The 15,554-nt window shown below is 38.8% G+C and overlaps 1 protein-coding gene across 3 annotated transcripts in view; it reads right to left on the bottom strand.

Moving 5' to 3' along the window:
• The window catches only part of fam135b (family with sequence similarity 135 member B), a 57,435-nt gene that overhangs the window by 10,908 nt on the left and 30,973 nt on the right, over positions 1-15,554 (bottom strand). For 2 of the 3 annotated variants that reach the window (XM_086192728.1, XM_086192727.1), the window contains exons 6-12: positions 14,106-14,279; positions 7,407-7,533; positions 3,159-3,318; positions 2,498-2,547; positions 1,452-1,607; positions 781-854; positions 3-157 (exon numbers count right to left, since the gene is read on the bottom strand). In XM_086192728.1, the coding sequence (XP_086048854.1) occupies positions 3-157; positions 781-854; positions 1,452-1,607; positions 2,498-2,547; positions 3,159-3,318; positions 7,407-7,533; positions 14,106-14,279 (896 nt within the window). Of the gene's footprint in view, positions 1-2; positions 158-780; positions 855-1,451; positions 1,608-2,497; positions 2,548-3,158; positions 3,319-7,406; positions 7,534-9,427; positions 10,069-14,105; positions 14,280-15,554 lie in introns of those variants that run through there. The other variant, XM_086192729.1, reaches the window with a different exon arrangement.

The raw sequence follows: 15,554 nt of genomic DNA on the forward strand, positions 1-15,554 counted from the left end.
ACCTGCTTGAGGAGACTCTACATATCTGTCCTCAAAAATGATGGGCAGACTGTTCCAGTCTCCATCGATGTCCAGGCACTCAACAGGTAAAGGAGGCATCTTGGTCAGGTAGTCAGAGTTGCGCACTTCTGCAGCTATCTGGCCTTGTCTGTTGATTCTAATGTAGTACGGATGAAAAAAAAGTCTCTTCACTCATAGAATCCATTCTTTTTTTATCAATCAGACAGAAGTTGTTTTGCTCTTCATATACAAATAAAATTCAACACAAGTGTCCCCACTGTTCTCTGCCGCTCCACTTTCCAGGCTAAATAAAAAATAAGTTAATAAAAACAGGAACAAAGGAAGTGTTATCTCCAACGAGGAAACAATGGAAGTAAAAATAAGAGAGAGAATGTGACTGAATGAAATACTAAAATGAATTTAAAAAGTTAAATGAATAAAAACAAGATTAGTCTTAAAGGGAAGAAGAAATAGAATGAATAGGAAAGGAAAAATCAAAGGAGTGGAAGGGTAAGGTAAAAATAATCAAATCTATTACAATGAAAAGGAAATGCTTTAATTAATCAAAATGATTAAAACCAAATCTAAAAAGAATCAAAATGTAAAGAATCAAGTGAATACATTCTAAAATTAGAACAAAACAATCTAAAAAGTACAATTCAAATAAGCAAGTCAAATCAATTTAAAAAAATGCAAGCTAGATCAAAAAGTTGAGTTTGCTTTTGAAAATATAAACATTTCCTGCTGCCCTCAGGTCCTCTGGATACGTTTCATACTTACAATTCCTCTTGAAAAGTCAGAGACATGTCTTTGGTGTGCTCCGTGAAGAAGTATGCCTCTGAAAACCTCCGGACCTGGAGTTTCCAGAATCAAAATAGAAAGAAACTCACTTTGATCCATCCTCAATCTAATCTTGAATGGCAGCACAACATCAGATAAAAGAGGTGGAACAACTCTGGTCTTCAGGTAACAGAGCTATGTCTCCATCCTTCTCCTGCTCCAATTACAAACTGAAATTACTGAGAAAGAACTAATTGAATTCCTAACTCACACATGGGTAAAAGCATGCCAGCAGCCCATTGGGGCATCAGGGTACCGTAATGCCAAGGCAAATATATATTTACATTCTTAAAATATGGGTTAAATTCATTTTGTGTTTTATTTAACTGTCCTTCAACAAGCTAAAATATATTTTAGTGTGATTCAGGAAAATTATTATCCAACAATGTACAACCTTCAAGATTTCTTTCCACAACATATCATTCAAAAAAAAAAAAAAATTCCTTTCAGGTTCTGAAAAGGTTTGTATTTGTATTTTGGTATGGGTGCTGAGAAGGAAAATCGCTAGTTTTAGAAACATCTTTAATAATCAGTGTCAGTCTTACATGTAACAATCATGGTAGATGATGACGCTGGAGTGTTGTATAAACCTGACTGAGAGCGACTCTCACCCGGAGTGTGTGGTGCTCCTGGGCCAGATAGGACAGGATGTGGGGGTTGAGCACAGCTGCCTCCAGGAAGTGGCTCCACAGAGCAGCCAGCTGTGAGCAGAGCTGGCTCACATCCCTGCTGATCTGCTCCGCCACCTTCTCATGGCCCTCCTGCAGCTGATGGAGACAGAGATGTATCAGAGAAAAATAGATTCCTGCACGATCAAAGCAGAAGCATCAACTATTGAAAACCTACCAAAATACATGTGAGGCATCCGGATTTTTTGAACGGACATATCTTTACCTACCAACAATGTAGTGTCTGGAAACTGCCTGATATACATACCTTGAAAATATTGTAGAAACTCATTTCAAACTCAATCTACCTATGCTACAGCCTACTCCCCTCAACAAATGACCCTACATCAAGGACTAAATTCATGTGTGGATGATCTTCACAACTTGAAACACTTCAAGACTTCAAGTCCCCTAAAACAATACTAATCATGATCAACATACAATCAAATTTTTTCTTCTGATCATAGGCATCGTCTGATCCCAAATGTAATGTCACGTTGTGAAAACCATAGCCAAAGGAATGAGCAGTCATTAACCACAATGACCATATAAACGTTTGTTTTTTATGTAAGATTTTCAAGCCACAAACATCTTTGCTTTTCTCATCTAAACTATAACTATATATAACTACAACTATATCATGAAATTGAATTAATAATGGTTAGTGCTCTGTGAACCATGAGTTAACAGTTAAATGCGTCTAGTTATTTTTTACTGTATTCATGTTAACTCCACGAATGGGATATGTTTCCCACTTCATAATATTCCAACAAAATAAAGGTCACCAAGAGTATGCTTAAGTAATGCTTTATCAGCACTCTTGTATATAACGAAACATTACTAACCTTTAACAACGTAAACTTGCTGTTTAGTGTTACTACAAAATCTAAGTAGTGCAGCTTTGTATCCACCATGGAAGTTAGTCCTCCAACAGCTTTAAGAAGTTTAAATGAAACTCATGTGGAAGCTCATTTATGCAGAACACTTACCTGTAACTCAATTGTGAGTTGATTTAAAATTTCTTCTACAGGCAACACTTCTGTGAAAAGAGAGATTATTTGCAGAGCTTAGAGCAAAAGTTGTATAAAACTCTCTGAAAATATGGGAGTATTACCGGAAGTCACACACATACACACACACACACGTGTGTGTGTGTGTATATGTATATATATATATATATATATATATATATATATATATATATATATATATATATATATATATATATATATATATATATATATATGTGTGTATATATATATATATATATATATATATATATATACACACACACACACACACATATATATACATATATACATATATATACATATATATACATATATACATATATATATATACATATATATATATATATTTTTTTTTTAAATTGTCTCAGTGCTTTTGATCACTGAACCTGAAACTACACAGAACATGTAAAAATTAATGTACAGTCTCATTTGAAAAGGAAAATGTAACAGAAAACAAAAACAAAACAGCAATGACATTTTAAAAGGAATGAAATCATATTGGATGAGTTTTACAATTTCTGTTTTTAATTTACATGTACATAAATTATACAAAGAAACATTTTTTTGGTGGGTCTGGGTATATTTTAAATTGTATGCAAAGAGCTTTGTATATGCTCACCTATGTCCACTGATGTCTGCCGGAGCTGTGGGATCTCCTTCATCAGCGCTGTGTAGTATGTTTGCAGGCCTCTGTAAGCGACCAACAGGAGTCGACAGAGTCTTCGGTGCCACGTATGAGCTCTCTGTAGGCAGTTTTCACTGGGCACATAAAAGCTTCCCTGCAGGGAGAGAGCCACAGAGGAAATGTAGCTGCTATGTAGGTCAGTCGTCAACTGTCAGAAAACTGCCTGCCATAATAATGGCTGTGGACACATACTTGAACTTTATAGCCTAGGTGTATAGACTTGTCACTGACCTTGTGTTAAAAGGAGCTTTTCTTTCACATCGCAAAGTGAGGATAACTACTTAGAAGAGCAAATGCAACTTTTTTTAAGAGAAGGCCCTATAAAAACAGATTGCTGTGAGCTATAAAAGCAGATCAATACACATATGTGGAGCAGCAGGATGTAACACATCCCTCTTTTGACCTTCACATTGATGAGACCTTGGCCCCAAAATCCAAAGGTGCCCAAAAGGTGTATGTATGTGACTTAAATTGAAGGGTATAGCAGAGTGAGCTTTAACACATGAATAAAACGAACAATCAAATTTATTGATATACATTTTAAACTTTAGATGTACACCTCAAGAAGCAAGCAGTTTGACTCAGCATTTTGATAAGGGAGTGGGATTATGCAACAGCAATTAAGGCACTCGTGCAGTATTCTCTGTGTTCCGGTGTATTTCCCGAACACTGTCTGCAATGCAGCATGGGCCACATTGCCACTAGATGGCTCTCTCATAATGCAGGAAAATATTAACTGCATTATGAGGGAGGGCAGTATAAAACAAACCTCTGTACAAACAGCTATGAATAACCATAATCTTGTTTACTGATCTTGAGGAACTCAATCAACTATCATGGCAAACATCATCCATCATGAATTGGGACCAAGGAGCCTTGAACACAGCAGTGCCTGCCCTTGTCTCCCTGTACCTGACCCACAGAGTTCTTTGAGTGGCTGGGATGTTTTGGTAGCGCCAGCAGGGCTCCAAATTTGAAAGGCATGAGTATCTGGGGGAATACTGTAATTTGCCCTGAGCAAGTTCTGTCTCTGGCCCTCTCATCATACTTGTGCATGCTCTGTAATTGCAGCAGTGCCATATACTCGAACCAGGAAGGAACATCTGTATGTTCGTTTCATAATTTTCTTTACCTATATCAAAGCCTCGCAGAATCAGTCTGCGAGTGAAGGGCAAAAAATAGCTATTTTTGTGTATGAACTAGTCATTATTCTGAAATCCATGGGTGTAGTTCTAGGGTCTGGTTCACCTGATGTCAGGAATTCTGCTTTTCTTTTCAGCTGCAAATACAACCTCATCATGATTGTGTTTGTTGGTGTCTTTTATAAAGGCAGGACTTTTCAGTCCAATTATCCTTTCTGTCAACTCAGGGAAATTTTCCCCTCCTTTTGAGATGTAATACTGCACTTGAGTTGATATCTAAAACATTAGCATATGCTTTCTGTTTTTGAAATAAATAAATGGCATAATAGTTTGAGGAAATGTCTTGTTTTTACAGGGAAAGTGTTGAAAGTGTACTGTCGCTGCAGGAAAAAGGGCTAATCAAATAAAGGTGAGAGAGTATAGGTCTGCAGTCAGTGTCGATTTCACCTGCAGCTATGTGGTACGTGGCAGTTGTGAGTAGAACTCATTACTGGGATCAAACGAAACCCCCCACTTCCCAACCCCTAACTCCCCGCTTGTCTAAACACAGAGCTTATTAAAGTGCCCAGCCAGGGGTGGGAGTAAAAACCAGATGGAGGGGGGGGCAAAACGGGCGCTCATTAAGATTTACAGAGTAGATTGTGACGTTCACAAGAACCTGAGAGATGTATGTTGAGGGAGGAAAATGGAACCAAGTTTTACAACTACACAAAAAGTAGATGAATTGGCAAAGTAACAGTTACACTACAGATAATAGATGGATAATCGCTACCTCATAAATCAATCAGATCACATACGAGTCAAAACAAAAACAACAACAAAAAATTCAAATAACAACGCTACCAGTGGACAATGATAAAACTACTCCTAGTAGATACCAAAAAGACAAATATACTGTATCTCATAACGGTATCAACATTAATGAGTATATGGTACACCAATGAAACCTTTTCTTTTTTTTTTAATCAAAGTCCCGTAAAACATTGTAGAAGGTAATCCTACACCTGGGAATAAGTTAGAGTGAATGTCAGTTTCCCTCATCTAAGGGGTAACGTAAGCTTAAGATATTCATACTTATAGTCTTCAGTAAATAACACACTCATGAAAACTTAGAACTACAGTGGTCCCTCGCTATAACACGGTTCACCTATCGCCGCCTCACTGTTTCGCGGATTCTTTTAGTGTAATTTTGCATGTTTTTTTTTTTTAACAGCGTACAGTATGAATGCGCATTGTGTTCGGCATCCTGATTGGCTAAGGGAGAACCGCACGTGTTCTGCGTCCTGATTGGTTAAGAGAGTACAGAATGTGTTCGGCTAGCCAGATTTACATAAATGTTCAATCGTTAGCAGTGTGACTTTGAAGTGCTGTATGTTTGCAAGTTTTCTACTTAAAACTTAAAAGCTTAAAACTTGGTTTCAGGTAGAAAACTTGCACTAAGGCCTTCAGAGGAAAAAGACGTGACAGCGGAGCAGCGCCAGGACAAAGAGGCACCGTCAGAGGAACTGGGAAATACGCGGGAGTGACTGGTAATAATTTCTGATGTGTCAAACCTCGTAGATCATTAACATTAAATTTGTTAAAAATGTTTGGGCTTGAAAACAGGTTTTGATCTTTGGTTTCATTTACTAATATTGTACTTGTTTTTTTAAATCTGCAAAAGTTTGAACTTTGAGAGTGTTTAAATAAGAGAGAACTGTGAGAAAATGTTAATGCCTGTCTGAGGAAAGTGTAGAAAAGTGTGTGGTTAGGGGTTTTACGGCCTTAAAACATGGATAATAATTGTAAAAAATAAAGCTGATTACTTGGCGGATTTCGTCGCTTGCGGGTTATTTTTAGAACGTGTCGCAAAGGACATCAATGACATCCCACCTAAAATGGAAGTAGTTTATAGCAAGACTGTTGCTACTGTTCTTTAGGCAGCTGAGGCTGATGGGAAATGCAGTGCGGCGCAATAGAACTGCTGATGATATATGAGAGGTGCTTCGGGTGATAGTTAACGCAACATGAATGATGATATGAATGCTTGTAATCAAATTCCCCGGTTCCCTTCAACAGTAAATTAATTCCCCCCCCCAAAAAAAAATTAAATGACCAATATTGTTTAGATTTTTCCTCAAAATTAATCAAAGGTAGAATTTCACTTGTGTGTAAGTCAATTAATGACTGTTTCTGTAAATCAGTTGAGTATACACAATATGTTTGCAAAGGACATTTGGAAAATTTTGTTTTGTGTTACATGATTTTTCCTACTAAATGTGAAGCCATAGGAGATGGTTATATTGCCATTGCATATCATAATAACTCAATGGGGAACAACAAACAACCTGAACTTTTTATTTTCCAAAAAAATGTTGAAACAATTATTTTTGGTTTGCTTCATTTTATATATATATATATATATATATATATATATATATATATATATATATATATATATATATACACACACACATATAGATATATACACACATATATATACATATATACACACACACACATATATATACACACACATATATATATATGTATGTATATGAACAATTATGGTAATACTAATTTAATTACTGTATCTCCCATCATGTAGTTGTACACTTCAACTGTACTGTTAATGAGCAGAGAGGGTATAAGAGGAGGTGACAAGTCAACCTCGTCCTTTCCAGGGAGAGCTGTTATCATTTCCAGATGCTAAACATGGAGCCTGCATGCTTAGGCAGGTGGATTAATCAGTGATTATTAACAGCTACACTGCAGCTCTATAATATTCTCGATGTTGGCCTCTGGTCTTTAAATCTCAATAGATCAGTGACAAGTGACTGATTTTGATGATGAGCCATACACAGAGACAGGACCGGTTATCCAGATTGGAACAACTCTCTGCTCTGCTCTTGCTCAATCGCACTGTATCGGTACAATGTGCCAAAACAAATCACCTCAAAATCCATCAGTCCCAAATGTGATCCCAATTTAGTATCTTGCTTTGTGAAGCTTAATTTTCCATATGAACATTCTTGAACTGCTACAGTAACAGTTATCATACCTCGGAGATGACAGGTTTGCAGTAGCCAGCTCCAAAAACAAGGTTTTCTACAGAGATGGCAGATGGGTCACTTGAGCTCTCTGGCGAGCCTTTTCCCAGCCAGGAACCCTTCCCTGTACGTGCAAAGCTGGAGAGAGAACAGGGAGGACACTTGCAGGGACAAATCACAAAAAGGTGTGTGTGTGTGTGTGTGTGTGTGTGTGAGTGTGTGTGTATGTGTGTGTGTATGAAGGAAGATGGATACAATGAGGGAAAGGAGATGCTACCATTCCAATCAATCAAGTGCTGCTGTAATCTCTGTAATGCATGGATAAATACTGAGTTACGATATTAAAATCTGAATTCATTAACACAAACAGCTAACCAATACTTTAAATTGTGACTGCCAAAACAAGCAAAAGGAATACAAAGCTGGCTAGTCTAAGTTACACAAGCACATTCCCTCAACGCACCCATGAACAAAGACATATATTAAATGTTAGCATGGACATTGAAACCCCTATTGTCACCCCTACAATTCATTCTGTTCAATTCTGCTTTATTCCCTATAAACCCGCTTCAAAAAAAAAAAAGCTCTTTTGTTTGGTTCCCTTCACAAGTAGATGTCATGTTTGACATCACCACACTGGAAAGAAGAGAGGGATGCTGTTGAACAGTGCAGCTACAGCTATAGTAAAAGCCATTTGTTGGACAGTGACAGTGTTTCTGTTCATTTTTTGCTTGAGGCTTTTTTTTCTGTGCAGGTCTGATATAACTTGATCCCCTAATTATGGGATGACACAAATGTGTGTTTCACATGAGCATTAAAGGGGAGGTTCACTTGTCTTATTTCCAGCTCACCCAGGGTGCTACCAGTCACTGGAGACAGCTTTCGATCCATTTGGTCTGGTCCTTCTGCCGGCGCTATCTGCAATGCTAATGCTAGTGCGAGTGGATAGGATCCTTGTCTACTGTACCTACTGCCTACCTGCCATTTAAATACCATCTTATACACTCCACAGCACATTCCAAGCTATAGAAATAAAACTCCAGAATATCAATTTAAATGTGTATGTTGATAGAGTAATTATGGATAGAAAACTTTTCGTACATCGCGTTTATTTTTGAGGGACTGATATGCAGTGACTGCAGTCAGGAAGGAAGTAGCGTAACTGTAGCCTACACTTTGTTTACATCCACACCAGTCGGAAGAGAAGCTAACTAGTTGGTATTCAGTTTTATTCTACAATGGCTACTGTTGACAGAGAAAGTGATGCATCCGATTTTGAATACGAAGAAGAAGAGTTTGCGTTGCGTTGCGTTTTGAGCAACCAACCCTACATGTACAAGCCTGAATACACAGACACCAAACTCAGGGAAATGGATGCCAGAGCTGCAAGAGAAAGTGTATATGTCACTGACCCCATCCTTTCTGAAGCAGAAAGGGACAGAACAACTGGACAGCCTACTCCTACCTACTAGCAGTGTTGTGCTAGTTACTGCAAAACAGTAATTAGTTATAGTTACTAGTTACAGCAATTCAAAAGCAACTCAGTTACTGACTCAGTTCTTAAAACCAAAAAAGTAAAACATTACTATGGAAAGTAACTATTTAGTTACAAAAAAAAGTTCAGAACTGTCATCATTGTAAGCTCTGTACGACATGCATTTTCATCACTGAACTGAACTCCGCTAAGCAATATGGTCTATATTTATACAAACACTAAGATGTTTTAAAGTGATTGATGATTGATTAACTTTAGCCTGGCTAGCAGTAGCACTCCCTCGTTGAAACGAACAACTCAGGCGCTGTTGCTCAGGTGCAGAGTGAGGTGACATCTGTGTCGGTGTCCGTGCCGGTCCCTGACCCGCTAGCTTTAGCAACAAGTTTCGTCGCCGCCGCGTGCTGCGTGCCTGGAGGCTTTAATAGATCAGAGTTGCTGTTTGCGGCCGCAGAGAGGCTCTTAGTTCCGAGACACAAGTTACATTTAAAATAAACATTTTTCTCCTTCTGCTCAATGAAGGAGAAGTAGTGAGCGTACTTCCACGTGAAGAAACTTGCCCTTGGTTCCGCCATGATGTTTTGCACGTTCTTGCTGTTCTAAACAAACGCGCCCCCACAGCGCAGCTCACTCTCCTCCTGTCTCTTGCACTTCCCCCAAGCCCCCCCGACACAGGAAGTAAACACAGTGGCTCACAGTAAAATAACGTAAAATAAACTGATAAACGGATCGTTTAGTAACTATAACTGAGTCATTGAATTTTTAAAATAATGAGTTTGATTATTAGTTACTGCCAAAGTTACTTTTTTGGCACTAACGAATAACGCAATAACGCGTTAGTCCCAACACTGCCTACAAGAGGAAAGGTAAAGCTACATCTGTAATCAAAGTTTAGTCCCTCAAAAAGAAACACGATGTACAAAAAGTTTTCTATCCATAATTATTCTATCAATATACACATTAAAACTGATATTCTGGAGTTTTATTTCAACAGCCTGGAATGTGCTGTGTGTGTAAGATGGTAATTAAGGGGCAGGCGAATGGATCTTATCCACTCGCGCTAGCATTAGCACTGCAGATAGCATCTGTTATGGCTATGGCTTCCCCACCCACATCCTCACCTCAACCTCACACTCCCACCTCTGGAGCTGTCACTGGGAGCGCGGCAACGTTGGCCCGAGCCGCATGCGCCCTCCGGTGTCAGTGAGTGCACCAACAAAAACGGCACCCTCACCTGTGATGCGTCTACATTGATCACTCACCGCTATAAAAGCTTCCTGCAACAGTGGATGGACCGCCAGATCTTCCCATAGCTTCCCATGGCAAGTATAGCCTTCAGTCTCGAGTCTTGTGTATATCTGGTAGCCAAAGAGCTCGGTATCTTCCTTTTTCCAATTCAACTTTTTGATCTCTTCTGTTTTTCCCCACCTGCCTGCAGAAGATTACCACATCCTGAGTTCTCCTTCTTCACCACATCGTTGGACACCCTGAGTTCTCTTTTTTTTCCCACTGGGGTGGATAGCCTGAGCTATATTGATAAATGCCTGACCAAGCAGTTAACCCTTCCCCTGCCTCCTGTGTGGTTGCCCTTTGATCCTACAGACTAAAACCCTGACAGCGTCAGCAGAAGGACCAGACCGAATGTGTTAAAAACTGTCTCCAGTGACTGGTAGCACCCTGGGTAAACTGGAAATAAGGCCAAATGTCCACAAAAATGGGAACCTCCCCTTTAAGCAACACAAATAGTACTGAAAGATGCAACTTGATCCTGAATTTGAGTGATGTAAATTTGAATTTGAACTAGGCAGCTTGAATCATTTGATTAATATAAAAGTTGAATTTATTATTTGGAACTGCATTGCAATAAGCATGGAACTGAATTTGATCGCGTAAAACTGATTTTATTTGGGTTGAAATTGCATTTTATCCTACATGAAGATCCAATTATGTGCACACTTACACATTCTGTTCTCACAGTTAAATTGCAGGTTTTACAATACAATTTAAGAGACAGAGCTCTGGTCTGTGAGAACAAGTAATCAAACACAGATTCACAGAATACCTATCTGTCTGTTATGATTCCTTTATGGTCTGTGGGGTGGATAGATATCCTCATGAGGTCAGGATATCTATAGCCTCTAGTAATGGGACATCCTGATATCCTGACCTCATACATACTGTATGTGTGTGTGTCCATACCTTAGGCACTGGAGACTGATAAGCAAAGACTCAGAGCTCTAGCTGCCCACCTGACTTGAAGAGATACACAAGGGATGCAGAGGCCAGGAGAATAAATAGGGTCCTCTCCACCAAAACCATCCGAAGTGTACTCTCAGTGGCATCATAATTACACCAGAACAGATCTAATCAGGGTTTAGGCTGAACAATACTGGAAGACCAGATGCTCAATGGCTGGTTGATCTATGCCCCCCCTGCTGTTGTGCATAAGCCTGAAACCCCTCAGCAAGATTATCACTAAGAGCGGCCACAGATACTGATCAGTCACCTCTTCCCCATGGATGGCATCAAGCTGTATGCCAGGACTGTACATTAACTCACTGATCCAAATCCCTAGAATACACAGCAACAACATCAGACTATCATTTGATCTCAATAAGTGTGGTCAGATGGGTTTGAAGAGAGGGCAGATGATCAGAAAAGCTGGGGTTGAACTATTAGAAGTTAGTATTGCAGATTTTCATGACAGTTACGAGTACCTTGGGATCCTAAAAGCAAATGGAAACCACAAGGAGGCCAAAGGAAGTCAACCTCAGGTAAATATCTCCAGAGTAAGGCAGGTCCTCAGAAGTCAGGTCAATGGGTGGATCAAGGTCTGAGCCATCAACACAGCAATCATCTGAAACCCTGATGGAATAATAAGCTGGCCAAAGTAAGTGACAGAGGCCACTGAAGGAAGCTCCTCACAGAGCATGGAGGGTTTGCCCTAAAATCCAGCACCCTGAGACTTTACACTAAGCAGATTGAGGGAGGCCAAGGACTGGTGAGTGTCAGAGTCACGATCCAGGATAAAACAACCAGAGGAGGAAGAGGGATCTGCCACTCTAGAAAGGGCCCCAGGTCCAGGCTGTGCAAAGACGCCCTGGAGACAGTTCAGCATATAGTAGCAGGTTGTGAGATGGAGGCAGGAAGGGCGTACTGTACATGGACAACCATAATCAAATGACTGGCATAGTGTACTGGCGCATCTGCACTGAGAATGGGCTAGAAGTCCCAAAGTCCGAATGGAAGACCCCGTCTAAGCTGGCAGAGAATGGCCATGTTAAGAAAGCTATATACTGGTTCAGACAACATCAAACAACCAAAAATTACATGGACCCAGGCAAGCTATCCACTAAATAAAATGACTAACCCTAACATTAGCTAGCTATGCATTCGCTAGCCTATGATGTTGACTGAAACTAGCCATGCCTGAGATGTTGTACACTGTACCATTTTAGCTGGACCTAATTGCTACAGTAATTCTACCAGTTGTAAAAATGGATTCATTGAAAACCTGAAAGTTAAGGCCCTGCTCATGGGATATCTTGAAAATGACGGGCACAGCTAAGGAGGATATCTGTCAGTTCCAAGACCATAAAGGAACTGTCACAGAGGTCGGTTAGTTGTCCTTACAGACCGGAAGTCGGTCTCAGTAAACTGAAACTGAATTATGAGATTTGAAACTGAATTGTAAGCACATAAATTTGAGTGTTCTGGGAGGAAAAAAATGTAATTTCAAAAGACAGTGAATTCAGTTTAATAATACTGCATTCAGTGCCGTTCAAAGTAATAAATTAAATTTCAGATTATACTTTTAAAATCCTTTTTTTTTTTTACTGAAATGGTTCAAGCTACCCAGTGTAAATTCAAGTATAAATCATTGAAATTAATTTTCTAGTAGCACATTCAGCGTTTTCAGCCCATACATTTATAATTGAAAAACAATTTGACCAATACATGTACTGTAAAATCCTAAATAATTATTAACATATTGCATTGTGATGTTTATCTTTAACCTCATGGATCTGAACATGTTTGTTTTTTAAAATGCTATGTAAATGTCTCAAAGTATCTGAGACATTTTATCACAGATTGTATCACCTGATGGCACAAATCAAGTTAAATTTGTGGGTGGAGTTTTGAGACTCTTCAAAGTGTCAGGCAGCTCCACCAATGTGTGACCTTTGTGTGACCTGATCTATGCCAGTCAAATGATACAGTCTGTTATAGAAGAATGCCACAAATATTTGTTGACATTTGCATGGGAAACCATATGAACAGTAACAAGATCAGATCTGTAAAGTTGAGGATAAAAACCTGTGCCTGACATGTGTAGGCCTATTGATTCAGCTTCTGATGTTTGCTTTTATGAAACTTTGTGACATGAGGTCGAATTTCTCGGGGTTTGAGTGTGGATTGGAACACACATTTGTGAATTTCACACAATTTTTTTAGGCATTTGTAAATCTTACTTTTCATTGGAGGACAATGTAAAACAGAGTTTAGACCATTTTGAGTCTATTTTTTATCCATACTCTACGTGTCTGATTGACTAACTCTTTCAAGTACCCTGCCTAGTTACCAGCAGGTATGTACTTTATATGTAAGCTGTGAACTAATGGTAAACAAAGCAATAATAACTCTTAACGAAGTATTAACTAAGTGTTACCTATGTACTCTAGGTGACTACTGATTAGCACAGGGTGAAAGGCTTATTTTGTCAGGAGATTTTTCATCTAGATGAGTGAAATATCCTCACGAAACACCTCAGGGACAGCTGCAAAGATAACAAAAGCCTGTTATTTTGCTCACTCTTAGCCTGTTGGCTTGTTGTAACTAGCATAGTCCCCATCCTAACCTTGCAGTAGAACTTCACTTTTTTTCAAACATATATCCCATGCCTAAAACATACAAACAAACACAATAAAACAAATTGGAAGTAGGTGTTATTGAGGACAGAGAGATTTTCATAGGAATGACAGGACTTTGTGCACAAGTATTGTGCACAAAATCATGTATGTGCATAGACATATTTTGTAGAATTTATTGAATAAACTGGAAATATTAAATTCACAGCTGAAGACAAAATTTTCAAGACTTTTAGGTGAAACCACGTGAACAATTAGAACCCTGGGAGCAGACGACATTAAAGGACCAAGGTGCTTCATGATATTTCAGTGTCATGCAAATGTTTGGAAACCCCTGTTTCAGTCTCTACCTGATTAGTGGCTGATGTAAGGCAATCAGTGATGCGTGCATGGAGACAGAAATGACTGACAGGTGGAAGTAGTCAAACATGACGGGGACATGATGGTGCAGTCCTCTCTGTGGGTGGAAGTGAAGGCTGAGTGTCCGACTGCTGATCAACGGGACGGTGGCAATCTCTGCCAACCTGAGGAATAAACAAATGGATTTTAAACTCATAGACAAATTATTTTGAATTACTCTTTATAAAGCAAAATCCAGTTTTTTATGATAAGTTCCCTCAATATTTCCAGCTTATTCCTTTTGAACAGTTTATCAAACTCAGGAACATATAATAAATTTGTGATAACTTTACAATCTGTAAAATGATTAAAAATAAATGAATAAAGGAGGCTGGGAGAGTGATGACTGTGATCAAAATACACTTTTTGTCAAATTTAGTGAATATTGCCCCACAGCCAATTATGTGTGTGTGCTAAAAATAAAGAAAAAACATGTTCATGCATGGCTGTAGAAGAAAAATGGAATACAAATATAGCTGCAGCTTTAATATTACTTAGTTTTTCTTTGAGTTCAAATTCATTACATTAGTGGGCTTTCAGTACCCCTGAAAAATCGTTTGTGTAGATTTTAATATGGATTATTCAGAGAGTACAGTTGTTAGCTTAAGTGAGTTACCAGGCCAATAAGCGCATCAGACAGACCATCTTATACTGACAAGAAGACTACACACACACACACACACACACACACACACACACACACACACACACACACATGCATGAGACGATTATGTTTTAAAGCATTCAATATACAGTTATGTGGTGCACTTTGCTTTTCATCTTCCTTTTGTGTGATGGCAGCTCAGTGTCACTCTCAGGGCCTGTCCTCTCTCACTGGAGATTGTAAGAGGAGAAATACTGAGCTTTCTAATATAAAACGCTCTTTTTAATTCCTGTTAATTTTATTACTTTTCTTTTATTGTCAGCTTTAGTACTGCCCTTTTGACTTGTGCAGTTGACCTTTGTTTCCTACAGAGTGTCTTATATCTCATCCCACTAATTTAATTCTCAGGTGAATTTCACCATTGTAAAAAGAAGCAAAATCAGTTATAAAACCCTGCCATGCTATATCCTTCATTGTTCTTTCACAGTAACGGTTTATCACTGTCATAAAATTGTGAGTCACTGTACCTGTCACTAGCACTACTCTTAGTTATATGCTCGGCGTTACACCATAGCGCTCTTAATGCCATTTGGTGATATCATGAAAATGTAAATCTGTGAAATCTGGGGGCAGAGCTTATGCTCCAAGCTCTCTGAAGGAAGACTAATTTCTATAAACCATCATCTGCATATGAATACAGAATCTGTCTGCAGAATGTAGGCACATCTGCATTCTCACATCTCTAGTCGCTAAACTGGCCCTGGCTCCGTGAGGCCATTCATAGCCAAGGGGTTTC

Source organism: Aulostomus chinensis, chromosome 22 (assembly GCF_037954235.1).
Source record: "Aulostomus chinensis isolate RoL2024-O1b breed Wild chromosome 22, RoL_Achi_v1.0, whole genome shotgun sequence".
NCBI lineage: Eukaryota > Metazoa > Chordata > Actinopteri > Syngnathiformes > Aulostomidae > Aulostomus > Aulostomus chinensis.